The sequence below is a fragment of the Hemitrygon akajei genome, chromosome 1 (genome assembly GCF_048418815.1).
Source record: "Hemitrygon akajei chromosome 1, sHemAka1.3, whole genome shotgun sequence".
Taxonomy (NCBI): Eukaryota; Metazoa; Chordata; class Chondrichthyes; order Myliobatiformes; family Dasyatidae; genus Hemitrygon; species Hemitrygon akajei.
The window spans coordinates 181,230,927-181,246,370 of NC_133124.1; the positions used below are offsets into that span (position 1 = coordinate 181,230,927).

Consider the following 15,444-nt stretch of genomic DNA (forward strand, 5'->3'; position numbering starts at 1 on the left):
CAAGACCAATCCCCAGGTCTCCCCCACCCCTCCCCAATGGCCAGGGACCCAGTGAACACAGTAACTGATCAACTAATCTTCCAGAGACAACAACTCAAGAGAATCACCAATCCTGTGAGTGAAGTCACACAGCATAGAAACAGGCCCTTCGGCCCAACCGGTCCATGTTAACCAAGATTCCCATCCAAGCTAGAACCATTTGCCTGCACTTGGCCCATATTCATCTATACCGGGGGTTCCCAGCCTGGGTTCTTTGACCCATCAGTTGAAGGTAAGGCTCCATTGCATAAAAAAGGTCGAAAATCCCTGTTCTAAACCTGTTCCTATTCATTTACCTGCCCAGGTGTCATCTAAACGTTAATGTACTTGTCTCACCCACATCACCCCGTTCCATAAGCGGGCCACCCTCTGGGTGAAGAAGCTACCCTTCAGTTTCCTATTCAATCTCTCCCTTCTCACCTTGAAGCTGTGCCCTGTACTTCTAGATTCTCCAGTCCTGGAGAAGAAGTCTGTGCACATTCACCCTGTCTCTGCCCCTCATGATTTCATACCCCCTATAAAATCCTACACTCCAAGGAAAAAAGTCACAACCTGCTCAACCTCCATCTATATCTCAATCCCCTGAGGCCTGGTAACGTTCTTGTAAAACTTCTCTGCTCTCTTTCCAGCGTAATGACCTCCTTCCTGTAGCTGGGAGATCCAAACCTGAAAACAACATCCCAAGTGTTGCCTGACCAACATCTTGTAAAACTGCAACATAACATCTGAACTCCTGTACTCAGTTGCTGTGACCGACGAAGGACTTCTTCACCACCTTGTCCACCTGTGACTCCATTTTCAGGGAACCAGATACTTGTAACACTTGGGTCCCTCTGTTCTGCAACACTCCCCAGGGCCTGGCCATTTACTGTGAGAGTCCTGCCCTTGTCCATTTTCCCAACACCTCCCCCCCATTCCTCGGCCGCCTTACCCAGCTGATCAGGATGTCTGTGCAAGTCCTGACAACCAGCTATCTTAGTGTTAACTGCAAACTTTAGTTCATCTGCCTTTGACCGTGGAAATGGAACAGATTCTTTGTTCAGACTTTGGGTCCCATACTGCCAGGTTCAGGAACAGTTATTACCCAACAGCCTGAACCGGTCTGGATAACTTCATCAACCATTACCTGAACTGATTCTATGACCCACAGATTCAACTTCAAGGACTCTTTACCATTCATGTTCTCAGTATTTACTGCATTTTCCCATTTTGTCTTCTTTCGTACATTGATTTACTTATGTATAGTTTTTCAGAAACTGCCTTCTATTTCTTTATTTTTCTTGTAAATGCCTAAAAGCAAGTGAATCTTGAGGCAGTATATGGTATAATGTAGATGATAAGTTTGCATTGAACTTTGAACTTTTGACCCAGGCTCAGGACTGACGCATCACTGATCACTCAGGGCAGACAAGGAGGGCAACCTTGCTTGGGCACAGCAAGATCCCATGATCATTAGGAAACCTCATCAACACCTCTACTTCCTCGGGGGGGCTAAAGGAATTTGGCACACCCCCATCGACCCTCATCAATATGTGTCGGAGAATCCTATCCGGACGTATCGCGGCTTGGCGTGGCAACTGCTCGGCCCGTGATCACCAGAAGCTGCAGGGAGTTGTGGACACAGCTCAGCACATCACGGAAACCGGCCTCCCTTCCACGGACTGTCCGCACTTTTCCTTGCCACAGTAAAACAGCCAGCGTAATCAAAGGCCTTACTACCCTGAACAATCTCTCTCCTCCGCTCTCCCATCAGGCAGAAGGTTCAAAAGCCTGAAAGCACCAGGCTCAAAGACCACTTCTACCCCACTCTTATCAGACTCTTGCACCATAAGTTGGATCCTTCAGCTCACAATCTACCTTGTTATGACCTTGCCCTTTATCATTTACCTGCACTGCACCTTATTCTGCATTCTGTTATTGTTTTTACCACTGTTGCAATAACCTGATCTGTATGAACAAACTTTTCACCGCATCTCAATACACATGACAAAAAATAAAGCAATATCAAATTCCACGACCAACAACAAACAGATAGTGACAGATACCACAAGGAAGAAGGCACGCCAGCGTCTCTACCTGCCCCACTCCTAAACTAAGCCCCTTACCCATTCACCTCCCTCTCCAGAGACCCCGCAGAGAAGAAGGGCCACCAACCGTGTAGGGGGCCGGCTGATCTGGGTAAGCTGCAATGGTGTCACTGCTGGGTGCAGTGAACACGTAGGGATCGTACACCCCCACCGAGTTCGGCCCCTCTCTGGGCAGAACCTCCTCCGGCATCACACACGCCGAGTTTTCGTGCGAGAGCGTGGACTGGGCCACGTCGACGTGCCAGGAGGGGTACGCCGGGAAGACGGGGCCGAGGTTCCCCCCCGGGTTCGGGAAACCGAAGCCGTCTGTCAGAGAAATAATGAGAGACTAATCAGTCATAGCCCTATCCCGAGAACACCAGCACGTTAACTATACGGGATGTGGGTGGGGGGGGGTAATGGGGTGGGGGGGTGAGGAAAGTTTGAGTGAGCTAGATCTTTTCTCTTTAGAGAGGATGAGAGACAACTTGATAGAGGTGTACAAGATAAGAGGTATAGGTAGAATGGATAGCCAGAGACTTACCCACGGCAGAAATGACTAATACGAGGGGGCATACTTTAAAGACTTTTGAGGGAAAGTATAGGAGTGATGTCAGAGGTAGATTTTGCTTTTCTAAACACAGAGAGTAGTGCCAGGGTTAATGGTAGAAGCTTATGCTTAGGGAAATTTAAGAGACTCTTAGAAAGAGGCACATCGATAATGGAAAATTGGAGAACTGTGTGGGAGGGAATGGTTAGATTGTTCTTGGAGTAGGTTAAAAGTGAAAGGAAGCTGAAAGGTCTGAGGATGGGTATGTCACCTGGACCACATGGTCTACACTCCAGGGTTCTGAAAGAGGGGGCTGAAGAGAGTGTGGAGGCATTAGTAATGATTGTTCAAGAATCACTAGATTCCAGAATGGTTTCAGTGGTCTGAAAAATGGAAAATGTCACTCCATTCCTTAAGGCAGGGAGGCAAAAGACAGGAAATTACAAGTCTTGTGGTCTTGAAATGTCAGCACAACATCATGGGTGAAAGGCCTGTACTGTGCTGTGCTGTGTTCTAGTAACAGATCCCACGAGTGGGTTACTGGCCAGGATCTAACGCTGGGGTTCGGGGGGTTTATATATTGAATAACAGTCCCCTGGGAGAGGGTTACAGGCTGGGATCTAATCCAGGGGTTTATATATGGAACAATATTTACATTCTGGGACCTAATTCGGGGGTCACATACATAGAATATCAGATCCCTGGGAGTGAGTTCTCTGTATATATTTGACACTCACCTTGCTGTTGAGCCAAGGCTTTCGACGGTGCCTGCTAAAGTAAACATGAGTTATTGCAGATCTCTGTAGCCTGACCCCTTTCAAAGGTTCACATGTTTTTCTCTAAGAGACATGCCCCTTTCTGTCCGTCACTCCTTCCCTGGTCTTCCCTTTCCACCCATCATCCAGAGCCCACCCACTTTCCCAGAGACGCGCCCCTCGTGGAGCCACTTCTCCTCTTCTTTCATCTGGACCTCCGCCTCTTTCACTCAGTGGCCCTGGCCGTCCCACTAACCATCTCCCATAACAGACCTCTCTTCCAGAGCCCCACCTCTTCCCAAAGCCTTTGCTTCCAACAAACAGAACTCTGCCTCCTTGCTCCCAGCGGACAATCCCAACCACTCCACCCACCCCCCCCACCCCACCTTCGCCCGTAGTGCCTGAGCCCCGGACACTCACCATGGGGTTCCCTCCATTGCTGTTTCTTCTCTTCGCTTCCAAGAGTTCCCTCACTGTGGGGAGCAGGTTGGACTGGGACCTCTCTTTTGGTGCTGTGCATAAGGAGCAAGGGGTCAAACTGGGTGAAATTGGGAACTCTTTCCCTCCCTGGACTGCTCTCCCAACCCCTGCCTCACGCCCAGCCTGGAGACCAACGCAGTGCTGAGGTCAAGAGAGTCGAGAGCCTCAAGTTTCACCAACGGCCTGCTCTGGTCCAACGGCCAAGAGAGGTTAAAGAAATTCAGCATGACCCTGACAAATTTATTAATGCTCTATAGAAAGCATTTTAGATACATAATAGATCGGTAGGGCAACTGCTCCGACCGTGACCACAAGAAACTGCAGCGAGTCTGGACACAGCCCGGCACGTTACGGAAACCAGACTCCCCTCCACAGACCCAATCTGTACTGTCTTGGTAAAGCAGCCAGCATAATCAAAGACCCCACCCACCCCAGACATTCTCTCCTCTCCCCCCTCTCACTGGGCAGAAGATCCAAAACCCTGAAAACATGTGCCACCAGGCTCAAGGACAGCTTCTACCCCATGGTGATAAGACTATTGAACAGTCCCCTAAGATGGACTCTTGACCTCACAATCCACCTTGTCATAGCCTTGTCTACCTTATTGTCTGTCTGAACTGCGCTTTTTATGTAATTGTAGCACTTTATTCTGCATTGCTTTCCCTGTGTTCTACCTATTGCACTGCAGTAATTAATTGATCTGTATGGATGACATGGAAATGCATTTTCACTGTACAATATAAACCAGTTTAGCAATTCCCCTTGCCACTACATGGAAAACATCCCAACTTTGTCCAACTTCTCCCTACCCTCCTGCTGAACCTCTTCTGCACCCTCTGCACACCCTCCCTGTAAAAGGGCGACAGGAACTTTAGAATACTCCAGAAGTGTGTCTCAGACGGCACCCTACAGGGGAGGTGGGCGAACCCCCCCCCCCCCCCCGCTTTTCGTGCCCTTGTCCTTCCATCTGGTAGAGGAAGTTGGTTTGTAAGATGCGTTCAAGGAGTCTCAGTGTACGTAAATGGTTTAAACTGATTTGGTGATGCCATAGACCACAAGACATAGGAACAGAATTAGGCCATTCAGCCCATCAAGTCTGCTCCGCCATTCAATCGTGGCTGATTTATTTTCCACTCTGACCCCATTCTCCTGCCTTCTCCCATCGCCTTTGACGTCCTTGCTAAGAAGGTGCAAACTCCGCACACAGGGAAAGAGTAGAGGGCATATTAGCGGCATTTAAAAGGCATCACAATAAGTACACGGACAGGACAGGTTTAGAGGACGGTGCCACATGTGGGCTATGGCACTCAGAACTATACAAGCAGTCCAGGCACGACCTATGAAAGGCTATCTTAAGAGCGAGAAAACAATTCTGATTGAGGTTACAGATGGAATTGGACGCACATCAGCTCTGGCAGGGTTTGCAGGCCATTAGGAAACAAAAGCTAGCAGCGTGAATGGCTATGATGTCCACTCCTAGATGAGACCAACATCTTTTATGCACACTTTGAAAGGCAGAATAACATTACATCTTTGCAAATCCCCGCAGCTTTCATTAACCCTGTGTTAGGTATCTCAGAGGCTGACCACAGGGCACTTTCAAGGGGGCACCAGGCCCTGATGGTGCACCGGTGGCCTGGTAGGGCTCTGAAAACCCGAGGCAACCAAATGGCAGGAATGTTGAAGGACATCTTCAGTCTCTCACTGTCAGTCAGAGGTTCCCACCTGCTTCGAAAGGGCGACAATCATAATGGTGCCCAAGAAGAGCAGGGTGAGCTGCTTCAATGTCTTTCGCCCAGTGGCACTCACTGATAAAGTGCTTTGAGGGGTTAGACATGGCTAGAATCAACAGCAATCGATTGCTGGACCCACAGCAATTCACCTCTCACCACAACAGGTCTGTATATGTGTAGGCCTCCGTTAGTCTCGATAGACCATGGATTTGCGCCTTGGAAAGTTTCCAGGGCGCAAGCCTGGGCAGGGTTGTATGGAAGACCGGCAGTTGCCCAAGCTGCAAGTCTCCCCTCTGTATGCCACTGATGTTGTCCGAGGGAAGGGCATTAGGACCCCTACAGCTTGGCACCGGTGTCATTGCAGAGCAAAGTGCCTTGCTCAAGGACACACACGCAGCCTCAGCCAAGGCTCGAACTACCGGCCTTCAGATCCACTTTGCCACGTGCAAACACACAATAGGTCTACAGAGGATGCAATATCACTGGCTCTCCTCTTGATCTTGGATCACCTTGTCAACAGTAACACTCATGTAGGGCTCTTTCTTGACTACGACTCACTGCTCAACGCAATCATACCCTCAGTTTTAATCAGAGAGATCCAGAACCTGGGCCTCTGTCCCTCCCTTTGCAACCGGATCCTTGACTTCCTCACCGGGAGACCAGTCTGTGCGGATCTCTTCCCTGCCGATAATCGACGTTGTGTACGGCAAGGATATGTGCTTAGCCCACTGCTCTGCTCTTTCTACGCTCACGACCGTGTGGCTAGGCACAGCTCGAAAGCCATCTGTACATTTGTGGACGACACAACGGTCATTAGCAGAATTGCAGATGGTGACGAGGCGTACAGGCGCGAGACTGATCAGCTGGTCGAGTGGTGTGGCAGCAGAAAAAAGCCGTAGAAAGTGATCAACTCAGCCAGCTCTATCATGGGCACAAGCCTCCTTAGCACCCAGGACACTTCTAAACTGCACTTTCATCACCCAGGGCATCTCTCTTTTCATTGCTACCATCAAGGAGGAGGTACAAGAGCCTGAAGACATTCCAGGAACAGCTTCTTCCCCTCCACCATCATTTTTCTAAATGGACAATGAACCCATGAGCATTTCCTCAGTAATATTTTCCCCTCTCTATTTGCACTATATATTTAATTAATTTGTTAATATATACTTATAACTTGTAGCTTTTACTGCTGCAAAACAACAAATTTCATGACATATGCAGATGATATTATATCTGATTCTGATTCTGGACAGGAAGGGAGGTAAAAGAGGTGGGGGGGGGTAGTGGCATTGCTAATCAGGAATAGTATCACCACTACACAAAGGGGGGGGGGCATTGTCAGTGTGGGTGGAAGTCAGAAACAGGAAGGAAGCAAACACTCCATTGGGAATATTCTATAGATACCCCAATAGCAATAGGGACAACGAGGAGCAGATCGGGAGGCAGACTTTGGACAGGTACAAAAATAACAGGGTTGTTGTCATGGGTGAATTCAACTTCCCTAATATTGACTAGCACCTCCTCAGTGCAAGAGGCTTAGATGGGGCAGAATCTTTTAGGAAGGATTCCTGACACAGTATGTGGACAAGTTAGGTAGAGTAGAGGTCATGGTGGATCTAGACAATGAACATGATCAGCTGACAGATCTCTCAGTGGGTCAGCATTTCGGAGACAGTGACCGCAATTCCCTGACCTTTAGCATAGCCATGGACAAGGGTAAGAGCAAACAGTATGGGGAGTATTTAATCTGGGGAAGGTAGGGATAATTATGATGGTATTAGGCAGGAACATGGGAGCATAGATTGAGAAGAGTTATACTCGGGGAAATGAACAGCATAAATGTGGAGGTTGTTTAGAAAGCACTTGCTGGGGGTTCTGGGTAGGTCTATCCCAGTGAGGCAGGGAAAATATGGTTGGGTGAAGGAACCATGGTTGACAAGACATGTGGAACATCAAGTCAAGAGGAAGAAAGAAGCTTACTTAAGGTATAGGAAGCAAATATCAGAAAAGGCTCTGTAGAGTTACAAGGCAGCTAGGAAGGAAGGGACTTAGGAGAGCTAAATAGAACATAAGAAGACCTTGGTGAGTAGGATTAAGGAAAACCCCAAGGCATTGTACACATACATGAAGATCAAAAGGATGACTAGAGTGAGGGTATCTAGATCAGGGATAACGTGGGAAGTACGTGAGAAGTCAGAGGAGTTCCTTATTGAATACCTTGCTTCAGTGCTCACCAGTGACAAATGTGAGGGCAGTGTAGAACAGACTAATGTTGAGGTTAAGAAATAGGCAGTGTTGGTGCATTTGAAACACATTAGGATAGATAAATCCCCATGGCCAGACAGGATATACCCCAAGTTGCGATGGGAAGGGGGGAGCAAGATTGCTGGGGTGTTGATGGTGATCTTTGCACGCTTGCTGGCCACAAAGGTAGTACCAGATGAGTGGATGGTGGCAAATGTTATTCCTTGGCTCAAGAAAGGGAATTGGGGTAACCCTGGGAATTACAGACCAGTCAGTCTTCCGACAGTAGTGGGCAAGCTAAGCATTTGGAGAAGCAAAGTCTGATTAGAGATAGTCAGCATGCCTTTGTGAGGGACGGGCTGAGCCTGACCGAGGAAGGACAAAACAGATTGATGAAGGTCGAGCAGTGAATGTGGACTGTACAGAGTTTAGTGAGGTGTTTGACAAGGTTCCACATGGTAGACCAATGGGAGATGTGGCCATGGATTTGGAACTGGCTTGGCCTTAGAAGGCAGAGGATGCCAGTAGATGGAGCACATCCTAATAGATGGAGGTCGCGGACAAGTGGTGTGCTATCTGCTCTGTACCCATTGCTCTTTGTGATTTTTATAAGTGACCCAGATGAGGAAGTGTAAGGGTGGGTTGGTAAGTTAGCTGATGACATGGACACTGATTGCGTTGTGGTTAGTGACGAAGGTTGTCATGGGTTACAATGGGATATTGACAGGATGCAGAGCTGGCCTCAGAAGTGGCAGCTGCTGCTCAGTCTGGAAGACTGTGAAGTAATTCACTTTGGAAAGTCACACTCGAAGGCAGAGTAGCAGCGTGGAGAAGTAGGGGGACCAGAGATCCCTTAAAGCTGCAGTGTAAATTGACAGGGTGGTTAAGAAGGTGTACAGTGTGCCGGCTTTCATTAGCCAAGGGACCGAGTTCAAAAGTCGCGACATAATATTGAAGCTCTATAAAACTCTGGTTAGACTGCACTTGGAGTATTGTATTCAGTTCTTGTCCCCTCATTACAGGAAGGATGTGGAAACATTAGAGAGAGTGCAGAGGAAATTTACCAGAATGCTGCCTGGATTAGAGATGTGTCTTCAGAGGAAAGTTGAGTGAACTAGAGCTTTTCTCAAAACAGGATGAGAGATAACTTCATAGAGGTGTATAAGATTATGAGAGGCAGGGATAAGAGTGGAGAGCCAATGCCTTCTCCCAAAGGTAGCAATGGCCATTACCAGAGGACATCCACTTAACATAGAACATAGAGATCCACAGCACATTACAGACCAACAATGTTGTGCTGACCATGTAACCTATTCTAGAAACTGTCTAGAATTACTCTACCGCATAGCCTTCTATTTTTCTAAGCTCCATGTACCTCTCTAAGAGTCTCTTAAAAGACCCTATAGTATCCATCTTTACCACCGTCGCTGGCAGTGTATTCCATGCCCCCACCACTGTCTGTGTGACAAACCTTGTACCTACTTCCAAGCACCTTAAAACTATGCCCTCTTGTGTTAGCCATTTCAGCTCTGGGGAAAAGCCTCTGACTATCCACACGATCAATGCCTCTCATTATTTTGTACACCTCTATCAGGTCACCTCTCATCCTCCGTCGCTCCAAGGAGAAAAGGCCGAGTTCACTCAACCTATTCTCATAAGGCACACTCTCCAATCCAGGCAACATCGTTGTAGATCCCCTGTGCACTCTCTCGACAGTATCTACCTCCTTCCTGTGACCAGAGCTGAACACAGTTCTCCAAGTGGGGTCTACCTAAGGTCTTGTACAGCAGTAACATTACCTCACGGCTCTTGAACTCACTTAAGGTGAATGGAGGGTTTAAGAAGAGATGCCAGAGGTAGTTTCTTTTTGCACAGAGAGTAGTGTATCTGGAACGCACTGCTCGGGGTGGTGATAGAGGCAGATACAACAGAGGCATTTTTGGATGAGCAGGTGGACAGTTATGGGCTCTGCAGGAAGATTGATCATGGAGTGGGTTTATATTGATAGCCACATGAGCTGAAGGGCCTGCACTGTGAAATGTCAAACTCTGAAGGACACCGGTTTAAGGTGAGAAGGAGAACGCTTAAAGGAGCTGTTGGGGCAAGTTTGTTTTTACACAGAGAGTGGAGGTGGAGGGTGTTACAATGGAAGTGTTTCAGACAGACGTGCATGAACAAGCAGGGAACAGAGAGATATGGTCTGTGTGCAGGCAAACCCCAGCATTCTCTGCATATTCGTATTTCTATCTAACAGCCTCTTAAACACCTGGTCATATCTGCCACCCCTGACAAGGCAGTTCAGGCACTCACCACTCTGTAAAAATAACTTGTCTCACTCATCTCCTTTGAACTGTCCCAGAGACGGGGAAGGGGGAGGGAAGAGAGGGGGTGAGAAGAGTAAGATAGGAGAAAGGGGAGAGGGGTAGAGGGTGAAAGGGTGTGGGAAAGAGAGAATCATGCCTCCACAAACAGGATATTTCCTTATTTCCTTGTTAAATGAAGTGATGCCCTTTCCCATCAGTAAACCGATTTCCCCTACCACCCACGCTCTGAATGTTAGTCTCCTATCTCCTTCCCCTTTCGATTCCTAAGGACGGGGTTCTGTTTTCATTCTCTTGAGGGCTCACACCTTCCCGAGTATTGAAAACTCGCAGTGTTCCAGCCACTCTCTCTCTTACCCCAAGCACTCGCCCAAGTGAGGTGGTTTGAAAGAGTGAACACTGCAGGAACGCAGGGAGACAAGCACAGCAAGACCCCATAATCGGCAATAGCGCGGCGCCCAAGGAATGAATCTCGGATCCAGGACCCAGGAAAACTCCGCCCCCACCACCAAATCCCCGCTTTCCCTTCCGATCGTGGCCGTGGATTTTATTTTACGTTCGGCGGTCGGGGTCTTAGGTTAATGTCTGGTCTGTGGAGCGGCGCACCCTCATCATCGGCCCTTCCCATAGGGCAGACCTCCCTCAGTACTGTCAATCTAATAGTGTAAAACATTGAGAAGGTGCCGAGGGAACGCTCCGGCCTGGAAGGAAACGCCAGGATCGGCTGCAGTTCGTATCTTTCCGTGCCCAGAATGGCAGCGAGGAGTGGCGGATTTTGCTCCGCTGATCAGCTGCGACAAGGCGTTACGGAAATTTTGAGGGTTCCGCTTGGAACCCGGTGTTGCCGATAGGGCGGTGACGTCAGACACGAACATGGCGCTGATTGGCGCACGGCGGACGGAGCCCACCCTCCACCCCACCTATGGTGACGCACGCAGCGGAATCCCCGCGGGGAAATCCCCTGTAAGGTGGTCCCGCGCCGATAGTCGCACGTCACTACCCGCGGGGTTCCGCTTAGTTTGGAGATGTAGAATGAGGTCATGGTTAAAGGGTCAGCTTTGGAGGAGGGGAGGGAGAAAGAGAAAGGGAGAGAGGGGATGGATGGATGGAGGGAGGGGGAGAGGGGATGGAGGGGGGAGAGGGGAAGGGATGAAGGGAGAGGGGGAGGGATGGCGGGAGGGGAGGAAGGAAAGGGGGAGATGGGGTGGGAGAGGGGGAGATGGGGAGGAAGGGAGGGGTAATGGAGGGAATGAGGGGAGGAATGGATGGTTGTTGGGAGAGTTTGAATGGATGAAGGTTGGGATAGGGAGGAAGGGGAGGCGGAAACAGATGGATGTGGGATGGAGGCAGTGTGGATGGGGATGGTAGGGGAGGGAGGGGAGGAAACAGGGAAGGGTAGGAGAGAGGGTAGAGTCAAAGGGGCAGAGGGAGACAGGAGGGTGAGAGAGAGTAGAAAGATGTAGAGAGATGGGTGGGAAAAGCAAGTGGGAGAGATAGATGAATCGTGAGGGTAGGGGAGGATGGGAAAGGGGCCAGAGTGAAGGGGACGGCGAAGGATGGAATAATAAATGGGATGGTAGGCGATAAAAACAGAGAGACGGTGGTGGAAATATAGAGAATGCGGCCAGGAGTGGTAGAAGCGAGGGAGAAGAGGGGTGAGATGGGAGAAGGAGTGTGTAACGGAGGGGAAGTATGAGAGTAGAGAGAGGGGTAGAGGGTGGGAGGTAGAGAAAAGGGGTTTGGGATGAAGAGGCATTTGAGAAAGGATGGAACAGAAGGGTTAACAGAGAGAGAGAGAGAGAGAGAGAGAGAGGGAACAGATACCGGGACTCCAGCACCAATTGCTGCAGGGACGCCGCAATGAAACCGGATACTCACATTTTTGCCAGTGCATCCTCAGGCTGGCTGCCCGGAGCTGTCGCTCGCACTCAGTCTCTCTCCCTCCCTCTCGCTTCTGCTTACTTTCCCCCTCCTTCCCTTCCTCGGCTTTAAAAGGCCCCACCCACAGTGGAGGCGTCTCGGGCTGGGTTGTTCCCACATGCGTCAGTGAGCACCGCCGGCGAATCACCGTCGGAGGGGAGGAGAGACAGTGAAGAGGAGGGCGAGAAAGGGTGAGTGAGAGAGAAAATAAGACGAGAGAAATAGAGAGAGGAGAGAGAGAGATTTACAGTGGGAAAGGAGAGTTGTGGGGAGATTTATTAAATATGCTGCGTCCGTTTACCTGCACAGGGTGGGGAGGTAGTATGGATATAGCGCGTTGCATCTGCCTAAATCTAAACGACCACATTTAGATAACCAGAGCGGAGGAGAGACAGGGAAGGAGGGAGAGGGGATTGGTAAGGGATAGAGTGGGAGAAAGAGGGCGAGGAATCGAGAGGGCTGAAGGGAGAGTGAGTTGGAGGGAAGGGGAGGTTTGTTTATTTTTTGAAGAATAGTACCTTCTGGCCCTTTAAACTCCGCCCCAGCAATCCCAGCCTAGGAACGGGACAGTTTACCTACCGACCAGTAGGCGATCATGAGGAGAACGTACAGGCAGCAGTGGGATTTAACCCGGGTCGCTGGTACTCGTTACGTTAACTACTACCCTACTGTGCCACCCCGTAACGAGGGAGAGAGAAGGGGTAGAGAAAGACAGTTGGAGGGTGGGGGGGGGGGGGAGAGAGAGAGAGGCCATGAGAGGGAGAGAGGGGGAAAGGGAATAGAGAGCAAGGAAGAGAGAGTGAGGGAAGGACAGAGTGAGGGATAGCGAAAGACAACAGGAGAAAGGAATGGGGAGAGGGTAAGAGGTAAGGGAGAGATGAAGGGGAGGGGTGGAATCGAAGGAGAGAGGGGGAGAGATAAAACATTAATAAATTTGAGAATGTTATATGTAGCCAGAACTCGGGGGTGGGGTATAGAGAGGGAGCGGGAGAGCAGAAGTTGGGGAGGAGGTATGTGCCTGGTGTATTTACAAAGGGGAGAGGAAGAGGTTGGGGATTCAAAAGAGACCTAACAGTAGTGGGGAGTACCGAGTGTGTGAATGTGTGACAGAGGGGGTAGAATGGGTTAGTGGGAAAGGGTGGGGGCTGTGAGTCTGAGGAAGGGAGGAAAGAGGGACAGGGGAGATGGAGATGATGGGGGGAGAGGAAGAGAGTGTAAGGGAAGAAGGGAGGGTGAGAGAATATGTAAGAGAGAGAGGGGATTACAGTTACTACAGAGTTGCATGTGTGAGCCCTTCCTGTGCATTCACACTCACTCACTCTCACACACAGACACATACACACAGACACACACATACTCACTCACTCACATACACACACTCATTCACAGACACACACACACTCACTCACTCACTCACTCACATACACACACTCATTCACAGACACACACACACTCACTCACTTACATACACACACTCATTCACTCACTCACACACACAGATACAGACACACTCACTCACACAAACAGATACACGCACTAACACAATCACACACTCACACATACACACTCACTCTCGCACACACAGATACACACACACACACAGGTACACACACTCACTCTCACACACAGATACACACACAATCACACTTACACACTCACTCTCCCGCACACAGATACACACAAACACTCACTCGCTCACACACAAACTCTGCTGCGACTTTGCTACCTGTTTTGGTTTGAGAGTCTCGGCTGGGCCCTCTCTCCCCGCCCCCACACGCACTCTCACTCTCACTTCTTCATTCCCGGCCGCTTCAAACCTCGCCTTGAGCCGCCCTTGGTGAGTCACCGTCCACACTGGGAATCCCGCTGAACTGCCCCGAGGCAGCGTCACAGCCCTGAGGCCACCACTCTGCTCTGTCTGTTAGAGCTCGGTGTCTCCCACACCCCCCAGTCGTACAGCCCAGAGCCCAGAACACAGCACCACAATTGTCTGAGATCCCAGGACCACCAGCTCTCTCAGCGCGGAGAGAGAAAGAATCCCCATCGATCCCCGTCAACCCCAAGACGTTAAGACTGTTAGACCATAGGATACTGCAGCAGAATTAGGCCATTCTGTCCATCGAGTCTGCTCTGTCAGTTGGGCATGGCTGATTTATTATCCCTCTCAACGTTATTACCCTGCCTTTCCCGTGTCTTTATCTTTCCTCACTTACCATGGGCTCCTTTTTTGTTTAGCAGCCTCTGTATTTTAGCATTATCCCTGGTTGTGGAATGAGAGGAAGATTGGGGCGGGGGGGGGGGGGGTGCTATGGGCTGTGTTGGAGGGGAAGGCTAGATTAATTGTGAAATTGGTTTATATAGATTAGCACAATATAGTGGGTCAAAGGGCATGTATTGTGCGATGTATATTTTATATATACACACCAAAAAAAAGCCATTTGGCCCATCCCTGCTGTTCCAGCTAGGGGTTAGACAAGGTGATGAAGACAGCGATCGCTGGCCTTCATTGCCCAGGGCACTGAGTACAGGGATCAGGGATGCCATGTTTGCAGTTGTTGGCGAGTTGACACTTTGGTGTCAAAAGATGCCATTTAGTTGGGAAGAGTACAGGGGATATTTACAAGGATGTTGTTGGGACTCGAGGGACTGAGTTATGGAGAGGTAGAGCAGGTTGGGAAATTCTTTGGAGCATAGGAGACTGAAGGGATATCCTATAGGACCATGGACAGGGTGAATGCACACAGCCCTTTCCCCAGAGTTGGTAAATCAAAAGCCAGGGGGCTCAGGTTTAAAGTGAGGTCGGAGAGATTTAATAGCATCCTGAGGGGTAATATTTTTACCCAGAGGAAGTTGTTGAGGCGGGTACACTCACAGCATTTAAAAAGCACTTGGACGGGTACAAGGATAGGAAGGTTTAGAGGGGTACGAGTCATATGCAGGCAAATGGGACTAACTTCAATGAGGAAGTTTTGTCAGAATGTGAAATTGGGCCGATGGACTTGTTTCCCTGCTGTGTGACTCTATAAGAGTTCCTTATATTATCAAACTTAACGTAGTTAAGTGGTGATGGGGGGTGGGGGGGTGGTGGTGCAGGGAGGAGGACGGCTTCACAGCTCTTTCAGACCTGTGTAAATATCAGAAGGGTAATCTGTATCAAACACCCACGGGTGGTCAGGTCAAGACCCTAAGCACCTTTGGAGGAGAAGCATAATCTCTGCTGAGGGAGGGGTGTAGGGAAGGAAGGGGGGTCACAGAGACATGGGATGTAGGGGAGGGAGGGGGGTCACAGAGATGGGGAGGGGTGTTGGTGAGGGAACATCACAGAAACGGGGAGGG

At 49.6% G+C, this 15,444-nt stretch overlaps 1 protein-coding gene across 1 annotated transcript in view; it reads right to left on the bottom strand.

The window, feature by feature from the left end:
• LOC140737922 (NF-kappa-B inhibitor delta-like) overlaps positions 1-12,134 on the bottom strand; it is a 30,045-nt gene extending 17,911 nt beyond the window's left edge. Inside the window, exons 1-4 of the mRNA XM_073064772.1 lie at positions 12,067-12,134; positions 3,831-3,922; positions 3,393-3,423; positions 2,194-2,432 (exon numbers count right to left, since the gene is read on the bottom strand). Of these exons, the coding sequence (XP_072920873.1) occupies positions 2,194-2,432; positions 3,393-3,423; positions 3,831-3,922; positions 12,067-12,082 (378 nt within the window). The 5' untranslated portion in view covers positions 12,083-12,134. The remainder of the gene's footprint in view (positions 1-2,193; positions 2,433-3,392; positions 3,424-3,830; positions 3,923-12,066) is intronic.
• Between the last annotated feature and the right edge of the window lie 3,310 nt (positions 12,135-15,444).